Raw genomic sequence first — 21,975 nt, forward strand, 5'->3', positions numbered from 1 at the left:
GGAGATGTGCCTGGGAAAGCCATTTCTTCCCTGAACTCTGTTGCAGGAAAGTCTGAGTCTAACTAGTAGGCATCTCTATGTGAACAGAGCTGAGATGATGCTGAAATGCTACCTGAGGTCATGGCAAACAGAACTCCAACTTTGGTTACAGTTTTTTTCCAGGGTGTTTTGAAGGAGACTGGAGCTTGTCAATGCATTCTGAGAAGGGATTTGATATCACAGAATGGCTGAGGTTGGAAAAGACTCAAGATCGTCTGGTCCAACCTATCAGCTTAGAGCAGATCACCTACAGCATGTTGCTCAGGGCTGTGTCTAGTTGGATTTTGAATATCTGGAAGGTTGGAGACTCCAGAACCTCTCTGGGCAACCCATTCCAGTGTTCAACTGTCCTCATAGTTATACATTTATCTTTAAATGGAATTTCCTGTACTTCAGTTTGTGCCCATTGCCTCTTGTTCATTCACTGGATACCATTTGAGAAGAGACTGTGTTTGTCTTCTTCACTCCTCCCCTCCATCAGTTATTTATATATATTGGCAAAATCCCCTGAACCTTCTTTCTTACAGTCTCAGCAGTCCCAGCTCTCTCAGCCTCTCCTCATATGACAGATACTTCTGTCCCTTGATCTTCTTTGTGGCCCTTCACTGGACTTGCACCAGTATGTCCATGTCTCTCTCCTACTGGGGAATCCAGAACTGGGCACAACAATCCAGACGGGTCTCGCCAGTGCTGAGGGGCAAACTTACCTCTCCTGACCTGCTGGTGTCCTACCAATGACTGCCCTTTGCTGTGAAGCCACGTTACTGGCTCATGGTCACCTGTCCACCAGGATGCCCTGGTCTTTTTCCACAAAGCTGTTTTCCAGCCTGTTGGTCCCCCCAGCGTGGTGCATGGGGATACTCCTCCCCACGAGAAGGACTTGGCATTTTCCCTTAGTAAAAATTCATGAGATTCCTGTTTGCTCATTTCTGCAGATTGTCAAGGTCCCTCTGAATGATGGAACAACCATCTGGTCTGTCAACTGCTTCTTCCAGTTCTGTATCATCCGCAAAATATGCAGATGTCATACACAGGTTCAGAAGTGTTCCTTAGCGTAACGTTAGACTCAACAGCAGAATAACTGGGTGCAATTCCCTGTCCTGTCTCAGGCCAGGATAATGTAGGAGGGAATATTCATCAATCTAAGCTGTCTGAAGATAAAAATTAATAATAATAATAAAATATCACCTTTTCTGGGGAGGGATGGTATGTTTGGTTCCAGCATGGGGATGGGATACCGCTGTGATGTGTGCTCAGATCCAGTGACTGGGAAATGCTCCCAGGTCTTGCAGTTCAATCACAGCCCTTAGCTGTAATGCTGTCCATATACGAGCACAATTCTCACCGAGTTCAGCAGCAGCCGACCCTGAAACTGTTCTGGCCTGTGATGTGTTTTGGTATGTAACACAATAGGTAGGAGGAAAATGTGTGCTGTGGATGGAGTTGCTGTTACAGCTGTGAGGCAAAGAGCCCTTCAAAGTGTTACTCTGCAAAAGAAATCCCCTTCCCTAGCCTATTAGTCAAAACAACTGCTCTGTGTCAAAGCAGCGCAAATAGCTTTTAGCCAAAAAGCTTTTTGAACGGCTGTTACGCTGGGGCCATTCTGCTCCGCCTGATTGCTGTCCCTATACAAGGGGTTAGTGTAGTACGCGGCTTCATAAATTCCACTGTCGAATTTCTATTGTCTCTTTGTTCTTCGTTGCCAAGGAAGCCAAATATTATTTCTGCCCTTGAAAGAAGCTGCAAATATGGGGAATGGCCTCAGTGAGAGACGGGGGAGAAAAGGGACCCTGTGGAAAAATACCTTTTGTGCTTTCTCTTATTGCCTTTATAGAGATGACTGGGGTGATGTGGTAGAACGGGGCTGTTCTGTCTTTTCTCTGTTAGTCAGATGTCTCTATTACTATTATTATTAACTTATATTCCAGGCTAAGAAGTTCACTCTCTTTATGTATACTTTCACCCTCTTTGCCATGTCCTGAAGTGCTACTGAGCGCTCCTGATTAAAAATCAGTATGCATTTATGTCTCTTTATCCCCAGTCTTTCTATAGCCCCTGTTACTTCATGTTCACAGGTCCTTGTTTTTTTCCTGGCCTTCCTACAGATACAGAGGCTGGGTCTTCCTCAGCTGATATTTGGGAAACTGAAGTGTGGATGAAACTGGTATCAGATGAAGTGTGCTGGGAACTCTTCCCTGGCCCTGCGTCTGGCAGCCAGAGCTGACCATTCCTGATGGCACCAGGGAGGAGACAGAAGCTGTCTGTGAATGGCTTTTTGGGTCCCAGGAAGCTAAACTAGTATAGTTAGACCTTTATACTAGTAAACTAAACAGCATCAGGGGGATGTGCTAACTGCTGCCACAGAATTATCCCGTTCAAGTTTTTGCGTGCTCAAGGTCACCGTTTGGACCTGCACTAACTAGCAATTTCCTAGTCACTGTCAGGGCATGGCTCAGGGGAGAGTGCAGGCTGTCCAAGTAGACAACTTCACCTTGTTTTGAGGGCAAGGAGAAGAATGTAACCATTTTTGCTTATCAGTCAGGCTAGTAGTGTTTCATCTTTCTCCCTCAGGGCGTGTTTTATTTATTTACATAAATGCAGTCTTTCTTTCGTTTTATGTAGGAATCATTTCAAGGTGATTTCAGGTACTAAAGACAAAAGTTACAGTGGCAGCAAGACTTCAGGAATACCAGAGGCTGAAGAACATCAGAGTCTCTCCAACGACTGTGTTCTAGCACCAGCAACCACTGCATTGCTGTACCATAAACCCTCGCTCACCTGTGGGACTCCAGAGGGATGAGGGCAGTGAGCTGCCACTGAGCTCCACTTTGGGAAACCCTTCACAGAAGAAGGTCATGAAGCCATTACTCGGTGTTAAGATACACAATGGCAGTTCAGCTTATCTTTCTTTTGATTCCTATAATGAAAATATTCTTGAGTTCCTTACATGGGGCTCCCTTTACAGTCAGCAGAGAGGTGTAAACCAGTTTCAGACGTGGCTTGTCTGACCTCCACTCCTTTTCTCAGGCATCTACTTTAGAATAAAATGTTTCATGCCTGACAGTGCTTTCTTCTTTCTACCGACTGTATGGAGAGAGAGCTCAAATGGTAGCTAACCCCCATGCATGGTGGGCTGTAAGGGGCAGTCTTCTAAGCTGAAGCTTTCCTCCACCATATGGCTTTGCCTAGCTGGGAAGCAAAGCTACCTTCCCACCAATGCAAAGAAGAAAAAATCTGAGGACAGGGATCTAATAGCTCTAGACAATGAAGCTTAAACTAGGATAAACTAATATAGCCAGTAATTTTTAAAGGCCCAACAAGATCACAAGTTCTGTGATCCAGTGACTTGGTTCTTCAGGAAAAATAAATTGGTGAGGTGTTTTGAGACAGGCAAGGCTTTTCACTTGAGCACCAGGAAGGTACAGCTTGTTTAATAGGCAGAAAGGAAGCTCTTGCATTAATGCTTGATCTTCAGCCCAAGGTACAGAGACAGTCCTGCCTTTGCTCCCAAGTGCTAATTTCCTGTCCGTTCTTGCAATCTTTTTTCCAGGAGAAGCATGTGGGAAGTTGAGGTTAGCTTCAGGCTGCTTGGGCAGCCTGACAGCCACAACTGGTGATGCTCAGGATGCCTGTTTCTTGTTAGTATTGTTTATATCAAGTAATAAAAAAAACCAATTTACCTGTGAAATCATCATTCCTGCTACCCTGACAACATTTATTGTTGCTTTAAGTTGTCCAGGTACTGATGAATAATAAATTTCCTCTTGGCTGAAGTCAATGACTTAAACAGAAGATGCTGATCTGGCAGTTTTGCCTGGTTGTTGCATATGTAACACACTGCATATTCTGTTAAGGCAATATTTGAGATTTGAGCCAAGTCATCAGTGATAGGGCATATCAGAAATTACAGGCAACTCATGCAAACCTACTTTTTTATCTTTTCTTTTTTTCTCTTCCTACAGCCAGTCTGAGCTCCCTTTTTTCCTGGATAATATTTATCTCTGGGTAACAGAGCTCTTTCTGCAAATAGGTATGATTTTGAGCTTGACCATGTAGGAATATAAAGAGAGGTCACTTACAAATGGATACTCTTGCTCAAAATATTTCTCTTTGCTCCTTTTTAGTATTTTAAGGCTGTTCTCGTGTTTCTGCAGTTTCAAGTGACCCAGCATCCATGATGCAACCAGCTGATTCTTGCTGGCAGGATAACCTCCTGGGACTACACTTCTAATTGACAAATGAGAAAGAGAATGATTTTTTTTTATATGTCTAGTCTACTCGGTTTCTCCTTTTGTTTTCCCTTTTTCATTTCCTTCTTTTTCCCCTGCTCTGCTTCTTCCTTTCACTGTTTAGCCTTTTCTATCTTGTCTCAGTCTCTCCTCATTTCCTTCCCTCTCTTGGGATTCATAAAGCTGCCAAAGCCTGGCCAAAGCAAAGAGAAATATGCATTTCACAGGCAAAGGTCATGCAGAGGGCAGCATCATAGTTTTTATTGCAGGTCCTGGGGAAGAGGATGCAGGTTCATTCCAGAGTTGTTGCATTCATTACATTTGTCAAATCTACTCTGGATAAGAACAAATAAATAAAGTATGGAATTTAAAGCAGAAGGAAAAGGGAAATGTTAAAATCCCAGTGCTGGAAACAAGCTTTTGTCTAGTTTTTGAATTTTCTTGGGAGGTGAGTTCTGGGAGAATTAAGCACAAGGTCTCTAGTCTAGAGGGGAACCACAAGTGTGGATTCCCCACAGTGTCTCAGCAGAGCTTGGGCTGTATATCTGTGAGCAGTAGCTGTCCTTCCCACCACAGACAGCAATTTGTCATTGTCCCAAAAAATTTCCTGCTTCTTCAGTGGAAAAAATGCTAGGTGGCAAAGCAATCCAGAGTGATTTGACCTACTTGAGCATGAAAATTACATATCCCCTACCCTTATTACACAATGTCAAATGAGGGAGGCCTTGAATTTCATAGTTCGCAAAAAAGTTGCTGATAAAAATGACCATCAAAGTGTTGTTAAAATCAGTGACAGAGACTATAACCTGATTGGAAATATTTTCCTATGGGAGAACTCTTCACTGCCAAGACTGTATTGGCACGTGTAAGTCACACTGTATTATTCCATGCAAGGTAACAGGATTTCAGATTTGCTCTCTGGGATCACAGGAATTGTTCAACATTCTGACCTGCCAGTTGAAATCTACATTTTTCAGGGATGTGTAGGTCACTCTGAGAGCCCCAGAGCTGGCCTCTGCTGCTGTGTGCAAAGCATTTACATCTGTTTGTGATGGCTTTAGCAGCAGCTCCCGTAGGGTTATACACTTTTGCCTTCACTCCTGCTATTTGCCCTATTCTAAACAAAGCTGCCATCTCTCTGTACTCGTTGCCTTGTCAGAATAAGTTCTCCTGAATGGGCAGAAACCTGTTTATTTAGCGTTGGTGTTTCTTAGCCCTTATCAGATTGTCATGGCTTAGTTCTTTATTTCTTTAAAGAATTGGTTGGTGAGCATACAGTCCTGTCTGTTCACTTGTGTGGTTAAATATCTGTTTTCTTCATCCAAGTCTGATACATTGGGCAAAAGCTTTCCTTTAATTTGGGTGGTACCAGGATACTTCCCTGTGTCACTCCCAGTAAAGCTGTGGACAAAGGCCAGGCTGCTTTTAGGCACTTCTGCTGTGACTCTGCTGAGGCACGTGGTTATAGCAAGGCTGATTTATATTTCCTTTGCTGCACGTTTTTCATACAGAAACAAACCCTTCCCCCTGTGTTTGCAATGGTGAAAGGCTGTGTTTTGGTCACATTGGATGGTCCCCAACCTCCACAGGCTGGTGCTCTGTCTCTCACTGTCATGCTGTGTGGGGCCATGAAGGAGCTGTCACAGACCTTGCCAGATGCTTGATATACAGCAACTGCTTTTGTGACAGATGCTAAATATTTCCTATTTCCAGAGAAGATTTGGGGCTGAATTTTCTTTGGTACGTGGTGAACTGGTAAAGCCTGCACTTTCAAAATACTAAAGGAAAAAACAAAAGGCATGTTCACGGGGCATGAAGGTGCAATGGGAGATGGCTATCAGGTGCTGTGCTCACCAGCGTTGGCTTCCCTGTGGATGATGTAGCTAAAGGAGGGCCCAAGAAGGGGTTTGGTGGAGGTAAGGAGGTGACTTGCAGAGATTTATAGGGTTCTTCTCCCACGGGCCTGGAGAAAGTGTGATGGTGTTTATTTGCAGATTGACCCCATGAGCCATGGAAGTGCAAATTCTATGCTGTGCTATTCCATATCATGGGTTAGGTGGAGGTGGACTAAGATGTTGATCACCATAAAACCTTCTTGGCCTCTTGAATAAGTAGTGAGACCTTCAGTGAGCTCAGAACGTGTCCTGAGGGAGATGCATGGGTCTAGCTCCTGACTCCTTTCCCTGTTACGTAAGAATATTGTGTTGGTTCATCGCTTGAGCAACACATGAATAAGTTAGTCCCTGGCCCTTGAGAAATGGCATAAATTTGATTTCAGAGGTTTTCGTGACCAGACCAGAGGGTGCAGAAGGACTGTCTCTTGCCGTAAGACCCAGTGATGCTTGTCAGAAAGGCTGTGCACCAGCCTGCCCTGGGAGCAGGCTGGGGGGGGACAGATCCTGTTTGAGCTTTTAAACTTTGCTGCAGGCAGTTCTGCCTGTGGCTGTGGGAAGGCACCAAGCTTTGGGACTGCTTTTTCTTAGCTAGGTATTTCCAGCTGTTGATTTCCAGGGTTGAATTTGTTTTCTCTAAGAACTGTCACAGGAAGGAGTGGGATCAAAAGGACTTTGTTGTGGAAATGGAAGTCAGATCGATCACCGGTGAAATGTGTCTACCTGAGGAAGTTTACCAGCAAAGGTGCATTGGTAGTTATGCACGTGTCCCCTTGTTACTATGCTTACTATGGAAAATTATATGGGTATCATTATGGCAGCTTCATTATATCACTGCAGTTTTGCTGTTAAAAATCTCTTGTATATAAGCCATCTAGAGAAAGCTGTCCTTTCAGCAAAATAAACCTGTTATAACTTAATTCTAGAAGAGCTACGTGACTCCCAGTGGTGTGAGCTCCTTATCACTACTTAGAATGCAATAGCAAGGGCACAGTCAGCAGTGCTGTGATTGATTTGTGTGATGACTGGGTTTTGGAAAGGACTTGGGTGACAGCCAAGGAGAAAGAGCCAACTGAAGCTGCTCAGGAGGTATCACCCATGTAGTTCCTTCAGCTATAAAGCACTGACCTTAACACTTCCTGCAGCTGTATCTTCAGAATGAGACAGTGCCTAGCTTGTCTATAGTGCGTGGAATTGACCTTTTTGGGCTGTAAGAAGTATACACTAAATCTTTCTCAAAATTACAGCTCTCAGTCTCTGAGTACTGAACAAATCCCATCAGGCTTCCTAAGGCAACCTGGTAATTATCTTTAGGTTATGCCGTAAAATGTATTTTATAAATATGATTGTGCTGTATGCAATATACTTTATATAATTGACACACAATGCATACTAATGCATGCTAAATTATACTTTTTACAGTTAAATACATTAATATTTAATGCTACCATATTAATTATGTAATGTATTAATATTTATAATGCTATAACACTATTTTAACAAAGTGTTCTAAGAAATTCAGCACTGCAAAAATGAACTCTGCAGTTATAGAGGGGTTTAGGCTTCTCCTGCAACTTAAACTGGGTAAAATATTCTGCAAAATTGTTTGGGTATTTTTTAACATATGTGTGTGCATGTGTGTATGTCTGCATATAAATATATATTTTTTTATATATATACACAAACATGTACACACACACATGGACTTTTTAGTGGGAAGTGTTGGGAGTTGCCAAATCTGGTAGCCCAACAGAGACAAGGCAGTGACAGCCCTGTGTTCCCAGGTGCAGGCAGCAGCGATGCTGAGCATCTACTCCTGATAGAGAGAGGTGTGTGTCTCAGACCACTCGGATCAAATCAGGAAGAAACACAAACAGCACCAGTGGCCTCATCCTGTTACCCTCTCTGGTTGATCAGGATGAAAGCCTGTTAGTAGAACATATGCATACATACATATATCTCCCAGTAATTTGCCTTAGACAGTCCATGCAATAGCTGGCTCATGGATCCTCTCATCTCCAGGCACCTCACACACAGACGTGTGCCTGAAGATGGGTGTCTCAGTTGACTCCTTGACCCCTGGTCTTCCCATAGCTGGCCTGGACCTCCTGGTCTCTCCTGGAGCCAACACTCAGTCTGTCTGGTCTCTCCAGTATTTGACTCAGACTTGTGGCCACTTTCATACCTGGTTCCCAAAGCTCTTATTCTACATGCCAACAAATCCAGCTTGATAGTCACTGGTGATCACAGACGAACATACACACCCACACAATATGCTGGAAGGGCACACACACAGACCCTCTGACCTGTGCCCAGCTCTGGTTGCTGTCATTGAGATCCCCATGTGGACACAATTCAGTGGAAGGTGCTTTGATCTGGAATAGAGGAGCAGGAAGCAGCCAGAGAGAGGGTTGCAAGTTGGTGAAGTCCTGGTGCAGCTCTTTCCAGCCAAATTCTCTGTGCTGTCAAATTTCCTTCAACATCATTGATGCCTGCAACCATAAACATAGTGAAAAAAGAGTTTTTCAAAAAATTCCTTAAATCCAGGGGAACTGGATGGTCAACCCCTTGAATCACAGGTCAAGATACTGGTACAAGTTTGTAAGAGCAACGTTGACAAACTGGAGAGCGCCCAGTGTAGAGCCAGTAGGGAGGTTTGGGCTGGAGCACATAGCATAGGAGGGGAAGCTGGAGAAGAGAAGGCTGAGGTGGGACCCAGATGCTTCCTTCTGCTTCCTGAAAATTGTTATACATAAACCAAAGCTAGGGTTCTCTCAGAGGTGCAAAATAAAAAGGCAAGAGGCAACAGAGGAAATTCTGAGCACTTATTTGAAAACAATTTTAATCAGAAGGGTGTTGAAACACTGGCATAGGTGCTTCAGAGGCTGGGGAATCCCTGTTCTTGGCAGTCCTTGCTGAGAGCTGAACAAGGTGTGCTGAGCAGCTTGATCTCACTTTGATATTGGCCCTACTCTGAGCAGCATTTTGGACTAGATGACTTGCAGGAGGCCCTTCGAAGCTGAATTTCCCTGAGTCTAGAAAGATAAGCTTAAAAATAAGAGATAATTTTAAATGCTCTTCATTTGCCTTTTCAAAATGTAAAAGATCAGGGAAAAAGATCTCCATATCCATAAGGGCTCTAAAAACTTACTTTAGAAAAAAGTAAGGTCTCAAGAAACCACAGACTTATGCAACATTCAAAGAAAATAATCTAAGATGATATTCAAATAGCAAAGGAGATCTTTTGCTTTGAATATCTGGTGCAATTCTTTATAAAGTTTTAGACCTAAAATGCTTGCAGTTGGAGTTGCTTATTAAATTCTCTAGAGTTATTCCAACTGTCTGTGAAAGGGCTGCAGTGTTTCATTAAATTTTATAGGTGTTTACAGTTAGGAAATGTAAGGGAATAATTAGCAATAATCCTTACTGGTATCTTAGTTATCTGTTAGGTATCTGCAGAGTTGGAAACCACCTGCTTTTATTCCTGTCCCCCCTAGCCCTCACCAATCTAATTTCCACTACGTTCTCATCCTTATACAAACCCAGGAGACCTATGAAATACTGTTCAGCCCTTACAACACGTTACCTTGTTTAGCCTTGAAATGCTGGCACTCATCTGTAGTTCTAAATTCACTCTCGTTTCAAAGCCGTTTTTCTAAGTTAACACTGGATACTGTTCTGAGCTGCAACTGTGGCACAGAAGATCAGATAGTGGGCAAGGAACTGTTGGCTTAAAATAAAAATATTTTCCTAAGTATGCTTACAAGATGCTGAAGTTTATTCAGTGCTGTATGGTATCTGAAAGGTGAAAGCGTTGGGGAGTAGCTGAAGGGAAAGCAAATCTCTCTGTAGAAGGTTTGTAATAGCAAATTTTAATCTCGGGTATTAGTACCAAAGCAAAACAAACCCTGCTTGTCCGCACTAGGCTTCTCTGTGATTTGAGAGAGCTGCTTTTACTACTGCAACCACAGGATTATCAGTAATGCCTGGTATGAAATACATTCATTGAGTTACTTGCTCTGGCTTCAAGCCTTGCCTGGGGTCACATTTCAGCCCTGTTTGCCTGTCCTTGTGGCGTGTTATCCTATTCCACTGGCTTAGCACTGTTTCTGTGAGATGTGATGAGTATCGGTGTTCTGTGTATAAAGAATAAGCTGAAATTCTGCAGTCCCTAGCCTATCTGAAAGCCAGTGTGGTACAGGGGTAGTCTGAGCTCCAGAAAAGTATCTGATTATGGTCTCTCCTGGAAGAAAGTTCTGTTTCACATCCAGAGTCTCAAAAACCTCTGCAAGGAAGCTGAGGAAACGAGAAGAAAATAACCATAGATACTGGGGAAAAAAAGTATATATATTTGGAAAGTAAGAGGATTAAAAACAAAAGAATCTCTGCGAATGAGGAACAAGGCAATGTTTTTATTCACTAACACAGTTAATTACACTGACTTAATGTGTTTCAGATAAGGGGAAATTGCATATTTCTAAGTAGTGTTCTTTTTTCATTATGTTGATTTTACTCTATTGTGTGTATACGCTTCTGTATTTGTAACTACAAAAGCTCAAAGTGGGATATTTTAACAAGACATTACTATAGCATAGATATAGCTTGATGCGGATACTAATGAAGCACTCGTTTGAATTATGTGTAGTAGGCCATTAATCATTAAAATAATTTGAGTTTCCTTGTAATTTATTAGAAGTTTCAGATCTTATCCGAACTATACAAAGAATTAGTTTTATTGTTATTGTCTCTATTCCTCCAGCACACACCCACAGGTATGTTTACTGGTGAAAGATGAAATTTGTCTTCTGATGATTGGCGAGATAGTGTGGTGCTATGTACCTTGTCAAACAAAACTAAAGCAGTATTTGGTAGAAGCAGGAGAAGAGGGCTTACTGCTTTTAGGCAACCATGGTTAAATGTGATGTATGAATCAGTGTTTGTATACTCTACTAATTTCATCTGAGTGGCGTGGAGGCTGTTTTATCATCTGTGCTTTTGTAAAGAGCTCCATCAGTTGCTTTGGTTTCCAAAAAGCAGGGCTGCAGCTCTGAGAGAGTAAGTAAAGGACGATGTTTAGATTCACAGTACCTGTAAAAGGATGATATTTTGTATGAAACTGTTATTTTTATCTAGTCTGCATATGTGTTAAGGGTTAGAACTTAGGCTGTTGGATGAGAACTGAGAAAGAGTTACCTGGAGAGGCAATGGTGGAAATGGTTCTTGGGAGCTCTCATTGCTGGGTGGGATGGAGTTACAGTCAGCGTGAAGCATTGTATTTGGTGAGTAGTGGAGAGTAATTGCCAGTGACTCATAAGGGGTCGAACTGGACTTTAGAAAAATAAACTGCAAATGGTGCTTGAAAGGACTATTACCTTCTTGTTAGAGAGAAAGAATAATCTATCGTTTTTATGATGCACTTTTTTTGGTTGTTTATTTTGTCTTCAGAATGTAAATCTCTGCTTTGGTAGTGACATCATCTTTTGAAATGAGATATTTAGCACCTGACTCGTATACATTGATTTAATTTGGGAGTATGGATGCCAACCGGCAAAAATCCAGTGTCCTCTATACAATCCTTAAAAAAAGAAGAACGCTAAACCCAAGATACTTTGAGATTGTTTTTGTTATCCCAGATTTTCAATGCATGTGGTACTTGGAAAGGGTTGGTGGCTTAGTGCTTCAGATTTATTTTATGCTTTTACCGTGCTTTCAAATGAAACATGTATTTTTAAAGAAAAGCTCAAATTACCACTTGCTCTAACATTTCTTGCCTAGGCAGACTGATAAGTGAACCACCAAATAACTTCCTGGTAAAATCATGAGAATTTACGTCACTTCCATTCCAAGATTAACCATGACAAAATAGAGTAGATTTGGCTGTAGCAGTACAGCTGGGGTGTTTTCCTAAAATAATTGCTTGCCTTCAGGTCCTGGATCTGACAATGGAGATTTCACGTGCCAGAATTTGAAGGTGAAGAAAGAAGTGGCAAATGTCTTTGGCCATCTTTAAAAAACAGCCTGCCTTATCTTTCTTTGGAGTGGACACTTACAAGACTATCCCAGATACAAGAGATAATCATATCCCAGATAATGCAGAAACATACACTTGATGGGGAATGATAACATCATTTGATAATACCTTTATCATCTCAGTTTCTTGACTGTCACATTCTGTTGTCTATGAATAGCTGATCAGTGATCTGCTCTATCATTTTACTAAATGAAAAACATTTCTTGCAGCCATCAAAAAGAGATTTTTTTCATGCTTGCCAGGAAAGAGTCAAAGAGCTCCCTAAGCTATTCCTTGTATGCTTATGAAGTGCTTCTTACCTTGGTATACAAGTGCCATTGACTACGTGTTTATGCATTTCATTCAGTAAAGAGCTTCCCCGCAGTTCCCTCCCTGGTACCACATGCAGTGGTACAAAAGGTCACTGGAGGTTTGCTACCAAAAATTCAGCAAGGATGCTGAAAACAATTCAGATTTTGTACTACTGAACTGTGAATGAATGGGCAATGACAGATCAACACTTTCAAAAGAACTACCAATGAATCTAGTACAAATCTGGTATGCTTAAGTGGGGGGGGGGGGGGGGGGGGGGGATGGAGGGACAAAAAAAGCACATTACTCTCTGCAGCCACTTCCTTCTGCTCTTTGAAGAACATCATGTCATCCCTGATCATGCCCACGCCTAATCCAGTATCTTCTCTCTGACAGTGGTGAGTGCCAGATGTTTCACACATCGTGCTTTGTTGGTTATTAGCCAGTCATTATCAAAGCATTCAATCACTCCAATATCTTGAGCCTGAATGAACTCAAGTTATTTTGAGATTGCTGATGGAAGATGAGGGGAAGGAGTTGTTTCAACAAGTGATCTGTGCTAATTGCAGGGGTTGAAACCTTCCCTGGTCCTGAATTGGTAATATGAAAGGCACACTCTAGGATGGCTGTTCTGACAGAAGAATTGAATATTCAGAGGAGCCAGTAGAGTATTGATTGCACTTTGTATTTCTCTGGATCCCTGATAGGTCAGCCTCAGGGAAAAGTCCTAATGCACTGGAGTAACTGTGTGGAAAGGAGAGTTTAATGTTTTGTGTTATGTTCTGGTTTTGTTTGTAGTTTGCTTTTCCTGATGCCCATGTTGTATGGTTGCCTTACTTTTGAGGGAGAAGAGCTGATCTTACACCAGGAGTAGGTGTGCAGCATCACACAGTGCATGTGTTCTACTGACTGGGGAAGGAGATGCACTCCAGTAGTTCATTTTGTCCACAGAGTGCTTCCTTGAATAAGTGAGATAAAGGCACTGAATTAAACAGTGCTGTTCCGGATCTGATGCAGCCCTGTCACTCTAGTTACTGGGGCTGTGTCTCAGCCTTTTTCTTATAAGTAAATGCTGCCCCGGGGACTTGGAAATTATTATGTTGATTTGAGTAAATATCTACTTGGCACACACCTTGGGGCACTGCAGCAACAGAACTGCTAAATAAGAGCTACAGGCTAAAATTTAGAGAAAACAGAGAAAACAGCCCTCACTCAAGTGGCAGCTTGAATGCTGAAGCTAAATTACTGTGTGTGGGTTATCTCTAAGGGCAAGGATTATAGTTCTTTTAGGCACCTTGAAATTTGTTCAGACCAGTGTTCTTTCATGCAACTCCTGAGCTAGGTTTCAGTGTTGGTATGGAGGAACTGTTCCCAGTATGGCCTCTGGATGTAGGTCATACTATTTTGGAGAGGAAGATGAAGTTGCTGGATATGGCCTTGGGGCAGAGAAAAGGCTCTGGGAGTGTTTAACTTGGTGGAGTAAATGTACCCTACAGATGTGTCTACAAGGAGAGCTACAGCTGATGTTGGAATAACTCTGAGCAAGCCACATGAATTCTCTCAGACCACGTGAATTGCCCTTCCCTGTGTGCATTATCCTGTCTTGGAAGACATGATGATGAACATGAGGAAGCAGTGCACCTTGCAGTAAGGAAGGGTAACTGCACACCAAGCTGGCCCCTCAGTATGGCAAAGATGTTGAGAATCTGGAGAGAGTCCCTTCAGCTGCCAAGAAAGCAAGGGCACTGGAACGTATGATAAATAATAAGAGACTTGAGGGAGCTGGTCTGTTCATCTAGGAGAAGTAAAGAATAAGGAGAGTGGGATCTAATTACTGTTTTACCTAAAGCTATAAAGGACATGGAACCAGTCTTTTATCTGAAACGTACAATGGAAGAACCGGAGTGAACAAAAAGAAGACATAACATGGGAAATCTCAATTGCATGTGATGTAAACATTTTTCATTGTGAAAGTTGTTAAGCATTGGTACAGGTTGCCTGGAGAGGTTGTGGAGGCCCCATCCTTGCAGATATTCAGGATAAGGCCCTGGGAAACTCAATCTAAGTTGGCCCTGCTTTGAGCAGAAGCTTGGACTAGATGACTTGCAGAGGTACCAGCCTAAATTATTCTATGATTATGGGCCACCAAGAGAACAGTCACATTCCAGCCATCTTTTAAAAACAAATCTAAGTTATACATCAGGTTCCCTCTTAGGAATGTGTCCAGGGATTACTTGTTTCTCTTAATGGTTTTGTCTTTTCTCTCTGCCTCTTAAGAGTCTACCAGCAACAATACCACAATGTCCTGTCCCTGGCTTCCTCTACCTTTTCTTAAGAGGAAGACAGGGACAGGGCACCATGGGATTGCTGCTGGCAGACTTGTGTGGGTGGCCAGCAGTGGGAAGGGGACTTCCAAGCTCATGACACAGAGGACATCCGTAGGGTTGAATGGGACCATGGCTGATGCTGACCTGGGACATGCTATAGTCTTCCCTGCACAGATGTTTCTATACCAGCACCACAGTGCTTTCCCCTCATGCCTGAGTGTGGCAAAGCCAGGATTTGTTTGGCAGTTGCCGTGGCAGGCTTTCTCCCCATGCTTTATTCTTGTTAACAACTTTATTATTGTGGATAATGTCATCCTCTCACAAACAAGGAGACATTTGGTTCTGCATGCTGTATGCCTTCTACAAAGATTGAAACTTTGCAAAAAAGGAGAGAAAGCAAAGCTTTTGTGTCAAAGGCCTAGAAAAGAAGGTGCAACCAGAAGAATTGAACTGACATATTGTGAAGAGAGATCAAAGATGTGACTGGTGTGCCATGATGGAATAGGCCTTCATGCAACCAACTGCAACCCCAGCTTTCCTTTTAGTGGCTCTGTGTCTGGGCCTGTCTTGCTTATGATTGTAAGTTCACAGGAAAAGTGAGGCTGGGAGGGACTTCAGGTCTCTAGTCTAACCTCCTGGTAAACTAGAAGGTCAGACCAGGGCACTCAGGGCTTTGTCCCAGTAAGGCCTTAAAAATCTCCAAAGGTGTATACTGCACAGCTTCTTTGGGCAGCCTGGTCTACTGCTTGACTGGCCTCACAGCAAAAAATTTGCTTCATACACCCAGTCTGAAACTCTCTTCTTTTGTCTTGTGCCTGTTTTATCTCATTCGTCTACCATGCACCACTGTGAAGAGCCTGGCTCCACCTCCATGACACCTCCCTGCAGATACTGGCATGCTGCTATTGGTTTCCCCCAAAGCTGTCTCTTCTCCAGGCTGAACAAGCCACTTCTTATAGGGCAAGTGCTCCAGCTCCCAACCATCTCAGTGGCCCTCTGGAGCTCATTCCAGTTTATTGAAGTCTGTCTTGTACTGGGGTGCCAAAAATTGCATGTGGTATCTAGATGTGGTCTAAATAATGAGTCTGGCTTGGTTGCGTTTCCCATAAACTTGACACATGCTGGTGTCAATAAGTGGTATGACTGGACTAAGAGTTTGGAGCATCTGAATATTGCTTCCACTGAGGATATATAACATGGCTGAAGGTCAAATCACCAAGCCACCCCCACCATGTCATTATCTCTCTCCTTTGCACGTGTGTGAGATGGGTAATAAAATCCATGTCCCTCATTGCTTGTTAGTTGTGCATTTGTTAAACTGCACTGCTGTATAATCACCTAAATATTAACTACCGTTCACTAATGATGTGTTTTGTCTTGGTTTTTGCAGGTTACATATCACAAGTACTAAAGAATTACACTGACCATGCCTGTGATGGAGAATATGTTTCCCTGAGATGTCCTCACAGAACCACCATCAGCATCCAGTCTTCTTTTTATGGCCGAATTGTACCAAGTCATCAGATGTGTCCTTCTCGCTATCCCCACTCCTATGCAACTTTAATTAAAGAAGATGTTGCCTGTTCAGTTGGCACTTCCCTTCAGGTACTGCACATTAAACTGCATCTATTCACTTTGGACTTCCATCTTTCCTTGGCCAAGCCGAATCTTTCTGTGCTGGTGCTGCACAGACCTGTATTAAGCAGTGCTACCCAGCATGGGAGCACTGACGTCTCACACAGCTCAGTGGATAGTTCATCTTTGTAGTTTAGACAGGACTGAATTAGATTTTGCTGATGAATTTCTTAACTTGGCTGAAACTACTCAGTAACTGATCAGGGATGTGGCTGAAACAGAATTACACTGCAAAACTACATTAAGTTTGACTGGGTTTGAAGATACATTTTTTTGAAATAGTTTTCCTTCCCAATGGTTAGGTTTTTCAACACATTCAACAATTGCTGTGGCATTCTTTTTACTTTAGAACCGATCATATTTCAAGAGGCTTTTACTTTGGTAACCTGAAACGCAGAGAGAATACTTGGGTTTACTTCTGACTCATTTGGCTCTTAGGCCACAGTAAGTGTTCGTACATCACTTAAGCTTGTAATGTCCCTAGCATCAGTAGTTAATCAGCTCTGTCCGTTTGTGAGGGGATGTTGACAATATGTATCCTTCCAAGAGCACATGTGACATTGGCAAATCAAAGGATTATTTGGAAGGTACCAGTGTTACTCAACTGTCAGTAGGAACAACTAAAATCAGAAACGTGAGTTGGCTGATGTTGTTGAGATGAATGGGGCCTGCCTCCTGGGTGTTGAAGTAAGCACAAATCTTTCCAAATACAGGATTTGGGACTGTGAAAACTTTTGGGAAAAGATCTCAAGCATCTAGTGTGTTTATGGCTATGAATCAATAATGGCTCAAAATTTTATAGCAGAACTAGATTAATGAACCTACAGTGTTAGTGAATAATTTCTTTTTTAATTTGGCTAAAGGCCAGAGTTTCCCAAGTCACTTCTCACTCTTGCACCCAGAGTTTTTAAGAGGAATTTACAGCATTTTTTTGAAGTTGATTTGGCTTCCAAATGTCAGTGGGAAATCCTCAAGAATTTGCACGGGGTTGGAGTTTGCTCACAGTGTAACCCTTAAGCTGTCAGATTTGCAGTTGCCCTTGTAACACTTCTACTGCATAACAAATGACTGAGCTGCAGTAAGGGAGGACACGGTCCTTATCAGTGGAAGGTTTTCCCAGATATGATAACAGAAGTTCATAATACAATAGGCAAGAGGCAGCTGTGTTGTTTAGGGTGGGAGAACGTGGACCGAGAACTTTGGCAGAGGCTAGCCTTCCCTTCTTCATTTTACCGATCTACTGCAAATTTTACTTGAAACTTTTCATTAACCAGTGTGACTGATAGCTGTGATAGCTATGTGTGTAGCCTCATCCCTTGTGGGTGAGTGGCCCGCTTAGGGCATGTGGAAGAACTTGAGAACAGGGAAGATGTAACCTTTGGCTTTCCACACCACGGTTTTATGTGCAGGAGGGATTTTAAAAAGTTCCTTACCTGCCTGGCTTAGCTCCTTATGTCCTTAGAGCTGTTACCCATTAGCTTTGCCTCCAACACTTACAGTGCTTATAATTACAGCTCCTCTATTTATCAGAGTGAGAACTGTGTTACCTGTAGGTAGTCTTGTAGCAGATCTCTTGTACAGTGTGTTTGTTACATGAGTGAGACCAGAACATTCCTCTTCACCCATTTCTGGGGATGTAGATGTACTAGAGAAGTATCTGACATTCTCTGTTATGCCACAAATTTCTTGGGGGGACCTTGGACAAATTCCTGAGTCTCTTTGAAGGAGATCCACAGTGCCGCTTTGGTGCCTCTGAATGTGGCTCTGATACCTCAATGTGCTGTCCTTAGCCAGGGTAGGATGACTCTGAATGCCAGAGACGAATCTTGTCTTCTTTCTCAGTCCTGGAGGGGGTGAGGCCTCTCTGGAGGGTAAGCAAGAAACTCTACAGGCTGAATGGCAAGCTGCCTGCAGCTTGCTGGTAGGAAATACATGTATGTAGGAAACTTGGAAAGTTGTAGACAAGGAAATTGCATGTATTTTTGTGGTTTTGAAACTCAGCTGTATGGCTGCTATAGGCAGGACCAATTGTGTGTATTTTCTGATTGGCAGTAATTAAAAAAGTCAGCCAAACCAAACCCTTCAAAATTAAGTACATAAAATTGCGTGTCTGGTCAAACCCGTGACTGTATAAATTTGCTGCTTCTCTGGAGAGTGGCCTGGAGGGAGTGTAAGGGGCAGTTATTAATACTCTTCCCTGCAAACACTACCTGTGAGTAACAGTTAATTCCCATTTAGAAGCTCTCTCCCCTGGAAATGTCCAGTTCAGCCATTGCTTCTATGTTTAAAAGGGAAAAGAAAGGGTTGATCATACTGAGACAACCACTACTAATCCAGCCTCATGTGGTTGGCTGCCAGGATCCCTCACTTTAGTCACTTGTTTTTGTTTGAAATGAAATGCAGACCACTTGGGGGATCGTGTCTGAGATGTTAAGGCAGTGACCTCAAACTACACATTTCTGTTATTCTGACACCGTAATGTCAGATTCAGTGGGAGATTTCCAAATGCACAAAGAATTTGGACATTCAGACTGGGATTTCAGTTTTGATGTGGTTGGTCTCTTGTTAACTTTTAGGTCAAGGCACACGAATATGAAGAGATCAGAACAATGAAATGAAGTTGTGTGGAAAGCCAGACACTATTTGCTTTTTAAACAAGTCCCCCTGCTCCCCATGCTTCATTGTTTAACAGGGGAGCCCAGAGTTCTCATGAGCCCCATGAGATACGTGGCAGGAAGGAAAGAGAGATCTGTGCTGTGAAGCATCAGATTCCATCTGTGAAGCGTCTTTGAGGTACTTTGAAGATGGAAGTGCAGAAAACTCCCACTCGTTCTTTAGTAATAGAAGCTAATTTGGGGCACTAGTGCTGTTAATTAATAGTCTGCTCTGGTATTGGCTATTCTGTGCTTTCCTTGTGGAGTCTTGCAGAGGGTGTTCCTGACTGCGAAGTAATAAAGAACAATGTCCTTGTCCCAACCAGGAGGGATGGATGAGGGACAGAGAAAAAGAACATCTGGAGCCTTGGTGGTTCTGGTAAAAGGGACCCATGCAGTGCAAACTGTCCTGCCTTGGCAGAGGAGGTCTGTGAGGAGGGGCTTTCTGGTGGCTGAACCATCTCTTTTCTTGCTTGTAGGTCAGGAAGGGCAGCTGGCAGGACCGAAATCTATTCATCTTTCACCCAGAAAAGTAAATCCTTGAATATTAAGGGTCGTTTAGGCATATTGGGGTCATGACACTGAAAATAGTTGGCAGTAGGTAAGAGGGTGTTTGTCCACACTGTGTGATTTACGTAGAGATGAGTTGTATGCTCACTAGAAACTGTATTGTCAAAGCAGGATGGTTTGGGTCCTGAAGGGCAGAGCTGCGCTAGCATGGTCCTGTGTGTGGTGGTGTCTTTGTGATGACCTCCCATGTACCTTTACCCCTTTGGAGCGATTGTGCAGGTGCAGCTGGTCTGAACATGCAACTATTTTGAGAGCTTGAAGATTTTTGGTAGGTCTGTGCATTGTGCTTTCACAGTGGAGTTTTTCTCTTGCTCTGGCCCATGTCACCAGACAGGGTCAATGGCCAAGCCCATTTTTAATTTGCCCAGTGATTTTTTTAGTGTGGGAGGGTGGTGAAGAAGCTAAATTACATTGCTGCACAGCAGGGGCTGACATGGGAACATCTGGAGACACCTTTTACTCCAAGGAGATCTGCTGGGGGCCATCCTCAGCTGCTTTATCCTCTCCCTTATGCCATGGCCCTCTCACCTGTTAGGCTACTGTATACATTTGCAGTTCCCTGCCATGGGGACAACTCATGAGATCTTGCCTCTGGGGAAATAAGGAAGCTGATAAACAGATACAGAAACAGTGTGTTTATTCAGATGAAGGCATAAATGCTGGCACAGAGGACAAAGGAGAAATAGGAGGGCTAAGTGTTCTGCATTGCCTAATGCTAAGTGTCTCCTGATATGTGAATCTGGTAAGAAACCTAGTCACTCCTAGCCAAGCTTACAATGTGCAACTTGTGCCTGCAAAAATACATGGAGGTGTGTTTATATTTGAAGGAAACTGCTCAGCTGAAGAGGAGGAGGTTGGAGTAGCTTGCTTATAAAGCTTTTTGCAGCCTCTCATTCCTGAATCAGTATTCCTGATGTCACTTGTTTTCAGCAATAAACCGCTAAAGGTCTGTAGGGAAGAATGTTTAATGGTTGGTCTAAAATGATTGCTTATTACCAGAAAACTAGATTACACTTTACAGCAGATTACCTGCAATATTCTCATTTTGGTAAACTGATAGAAAAGTAAACCCACAGTTTATTTGGAAGGAAAACAGAAAGCCCTGGAGCAAAGCTTATTTAGAAGGAAAATAAAAAGTCCTGGAGGGGCATGTAGCCTTTGTGTTTCTGCTCCCAGATATTTATCAAAGACATTGCAGGCTAGCTTCTGTCTTCATATATACACATACTGAATTCAGCAGGAAACTACACTTCAGAGGGCAATGTTTTAGCGTGTGACTTGTTTCCCCAAGAGGAGCTGTGCTTAGAAGGTGCTCTGGGTCCGAGTCATGCCTCTCCTTAGAAAGATTAGCTAATTTGGGGAGGGAGCTTAGGCACAGCTGTGGCCTGGGTCTCTTTAAACACTCTGTGGGACAACCAGTTGTTGGTGATGAGAATCACTAGTGCTGCTGATGTGGTATTTCCTTTTGTCCTTTAAGGGTGACACAGGACACCTTGGCTGCCACTGTCTCCCTCTGTCACTCCAGCAGCATGTACAAAAGGGAGCAGATTCCTTGCATGCTAACCACAGGATTCCCTGAACCCTCCTTCCCCCTTTTCTATTTGCGCGTACCAAGAAGGTTTCCGTGACAGAAAGCAAAGGGGAGCTGACCTCTTCGGTGATGGGAAGATGAGATAAACTTTCCAGTAGCTGCTGTGACTCTCAAAACATGGGCCGTTGATCACAAAATGAGGAGGCTGGAAGGTGTGTGTGTGTTACTGTTTCTGAAGAGGGTTTTATTTTCCCCAAGTATTCTGGATTAACTGTGGCAGCGTAAAATACAAAGTAGAAAATACTCCAGCTGCTCTAGGTTTCCTGGTTATCCAAGGACAATGGCTTCTGCCATGCCCAGTCACGGGATATTGCATAGTCCCACTGATGTAACAGCTCTAAGTGGCCTCAACAGGAATGAGAAAGGGCCCTTTCTCATGACCCCGAATGTCTGTAAGATAGTGAAGGTCAAGGCGAAAGAGGGAGGAAACTGATAGAAAGTAAGAGTAATGATCGTCAGTACCACCGGGAGGGGAACCCACTGTTCGTCATATTGCATGTTAGAAGATTTCCACCACTTAGACGGTTTGAACAAGGAAAGTTCAGAAATGTCAGTGAATTAAAGAGCAGTTTGGGCTATGCTTTGTCAAACTATATTAATGACTTTGCAGAGGATGGTAAGCAGTGAGCTCAGGGTCCAGAAGAGCTTACAGTGCCAAAGTTGCTCTTGAAAATCAGAGAACCAGTGCACCTTCGTTCATTAATCTGGCCCAGGCT

The 21,975-nt window shown here is 43.0% G+C and overlaps 1 protein-coding gene across 2 annotated transcripts in view; it reads left to right on the plus strand.

The window, feature by feature from the left end:
* EVA1A (eva-1 homolog A, regulator of programmed cell death) overlaps nt 1–21,975 on the plus strand; it is a 224,378-nt gene that overhangs the window by 56,978 nt on the left and 145,425 nt on the right. For both annotated transcript variants that reach the window (XM_037393043.1, XM_037393044.1), the window contains exon 3: nt 16,200–16,414. In XM_037393043.1, coding sequence (XP_037248940.1) covers nt 16,334–16,414 — 81 coding nt within the window. In that variant the 5' untranslated portion in view covers nt 16,200–16,333. The remainder of the gene's footprint in view (nt 1–16,199; nt 16,415–21,975) is intronic.

Source organism: Falco rusticolus, chromosome 6 (assembly GCF_015220075.1).
Source record: "Falco rusticolus isolate bFalRus1 chromosome 6, bFalRus1.pri, whole genome shotgun sequence".
Taxonomy (NCBI): Eukaryota; Metazoa; Chordata; class Aves; order Falconiformes; family Falconidae; genus Falco; species Falco rusticolus.